The sequence below is a fragment of the Mesocricetus auratus genome, unplaced genomic scaffold, assembly GCF_017639785.1.
Source record: "Mesocricetus auratus isolate SY011 unplaced genomic scaffold, BCM_Maur_2.0 Super-Scaffold_100028, whole genome shotgun sequence".
NCBI lineage: Eukaryota > Metazoa > Chordata > Mammalia > Rodentia > Cricetidae > Mesocricetus > Mesocricetus auratus.
In genome coordinates, this window is record NW_024429209.1 from 10,490,048 (window position 1) to 10,492,331 (window position 2,284).

At 42.7% G+C, this 2,284-nt stretch overlaps 1 protein-coding gene across 1 annotated transcript; it reads right to left on the reverse strand.

The window, feature by feature from the left end:
- Nucleotides 1-864: 864 nt before the first annotated feature.
- Wfdc12 (WAP four-disulfide core domain 12) lies at nt 865-1,248 on the reverse strand. The gene is made up of 2 exons (XM_005087867.1): nt 1,164-1,248; nt 865-1,022 (listed from the first exon to the last, which is right to left on the reverse strand). The coding sequence occupies exons 1-2, from the start codon at nt 1,246-1,248 to the stop codon at nt 865-867; spliced, it is 243 nt and encodes an 80-aa protein (XP_005087924.1).
- Nucleotides 1,249-2,284: the final 1,036 nt, after the last annotated feature.

Consider the following 2,284-nt stretch of genomic DNA (forward strand, 5'->3'; position numbering starts at 1 on the left):
GGTAGTTTTTATTCTTAACTGCAATGAAAAATAGACAAATACACAACTCTTTATTCCTCTGTTTTGTATTCATATTAACAAGTGCTTAACTCTTGGAAGGGCCTTGGAGGACCGAGAAGGAACTAAGGGCCAGCCACCCTAGACTGAGACTGTACCACATGTGTCTTCTCAGTTTGTTGTTGTTGGCTTTTTTGAAACAGGATTTCTCTATGTAGCCCTGGCTGTCCTGGAACTAACTCTTGTAGTCCAGGCTGGTCTCGAACTCACAGAGATCTGCCTGCCTCTGCCTCCTGAGTGCTGGGATTAAAGGCATGGGCCACCAACGCCTGGTGTCGTCTCACTTTTGTCTAAAAAGAACAGAAATAAGATCAGATGCAAACGGTGCTGGGCACATGATTCTGGGTCACCTGCTCCCCATGCCCTGAATCTTACTGTGTGCTTTCTTTCCAAAAATACTGAGATATACTGGCAGGGAACTAGGAGCTGAGCATGAGTGGTTCTTGCTAGTCAGGTAGAAAATTGAAATTTCATAATTCCTTCATAACTTAAGGTGCAGTGGGGACTGCTTCATTGATGTAAGATATGAAAAGGGGAAACCGAAAATGAGCATAAAGAAACGTTCAGGGCAGTTGAGGAGCTTTGGAATAATCTTATGCAGATGTCCTTAGTATGCAGGAAAGGGTGACACCTACCCACGCAATGATAGTGCATTTTCTGAGGAAGGGGGCAATCTCTGGACAATCCTAATTAATTCAGATGTCCTGACTGCCACGCTGTCTAGAGGTACAAATAGTTTGCAGCTCCTTACAAGGCAAGGGACTCAACACAAGGGTTCCAGAAGGAGCATCAAGAATAGCTGCTCACCTAATCCAAAGTGTCCCAAGGCTCCGTACAGCGCATCTGACAGTAGTAGAAGCAACACTTTTTGGCTCCTCTGCAGCCTCTATCATGCTTGCATATGGGCATGAGGATAAAAGGGCAGGAAAGATGAAACTCTGGGCAATACCCTGGTTTGACTTCACCTGCAGAAAAATACCACAAGGTGAGTCTTGGGCACCTATAAACTGAGAGCCACACTTCGGGCAACAGTGCCAAGTGGTTCCACAGACTCCTCCAAAGGAAGGCTTTCCTATCCAAGCAGACCCAGGAGCACTGTATCTTACCCTTCTGCTTCCTGAATATAGGCTGAGTCATGTTACAGCAAAGAAGGATGGTCACTGTGAGTAGAGAGAGGTTAAGCGGCTTCATCTCCCAAGAAAGCTGTGCAGGTGGACATGGAGGCCAAGGATGCTTATGCCAGCTTCATGGGGGGACTGCCATCAGAAGGACCTGTGGTTCACAGAGTAGGACAGCAGAATTAACACCTTGATACAATGTTCTAGGGCCTGGGTGGGCTGTCCTGTTCTCAGGGTATCACAAGACTGACCTTTTCATGGGGTCTGCTTTATGCAGGACACTAGGAGTCAGTAAGAGTAAAATACTTTTTCTAGACTGGGGATCAAGACTGACCAACCCCTGGAACAATGGTTCCATCGTAAAGAGTACTGGCTGCTCTTCCAGAGGTCCTGAGTTCAAGTCTCAGCAATCACATGGTAGCTCACAACCATCTATAATGGGATCTGATGCCATTTAACATGCTGATGTACAAGCTGACAGAGCATTCATATGTTAAAAATACATAAATATATACTTATTACATAAGACTTTCTTCTTACTGGAAATGCAGAGAAACCAGAACCCTCTCTCCCAGCAGCCTTCATTAAGGGTGCATTTGAAAGTTTACTTTCCACAAATCAACATTTAAACACCCATGACATCACAAAATTTAGGGAGAACAGCCTAGCAATACAATATTAGAGTTATAAAAAATGTCTATTTACAAGGAACACAATATTAACTATCATTTTGTTTCTTAATTTCCTTTTTTAAAATGTCTTCATAAATATGTAAAAGCTTCAGTTGCTGATGAAATAAAAAAAAAACAGAAATCTAATTGAGGTCATTCTGGACTGTGACAAACAACATTTGGATTCTTTCTGCATGCCCATGAAAATGTGAGGTTTGTATAGGTGGTTAGGAACTGCTCTTTCTGTATGCTTGGAATCAAGTTCAGGTCCTCCATGAGAGCAGTATGAACTCTTAACCACTGAGTCATCTCCTGATTATACATCTTTTAGCTGTAATTTGTGTTGCTGTCTTCTATCTTTGGGTTGCTATGACATTGGTGACCTGTAGATTTCATTTTAAAGAAAATTTCTTTTTAGTTGATTTAGCCTGCCAATAT

Bases quoted from the DNA above. Each gene is read 5' to 3' on its own strand.
- Wfdc12 (XM_005087867.1), bottom strand. From the start codon at position 1,248: ATGAAGCCGCTTAACCTCTCTCTACTCACAGTGACCATCCTTCTTTGC. The intron at 1,023-1,163 runs GTAAGATACAGT...ATTTTTCTGCAG, and splicing joins TATATTCAGGAAGCAGAAGG to GTGAAGTCAAACCAGGGTAT.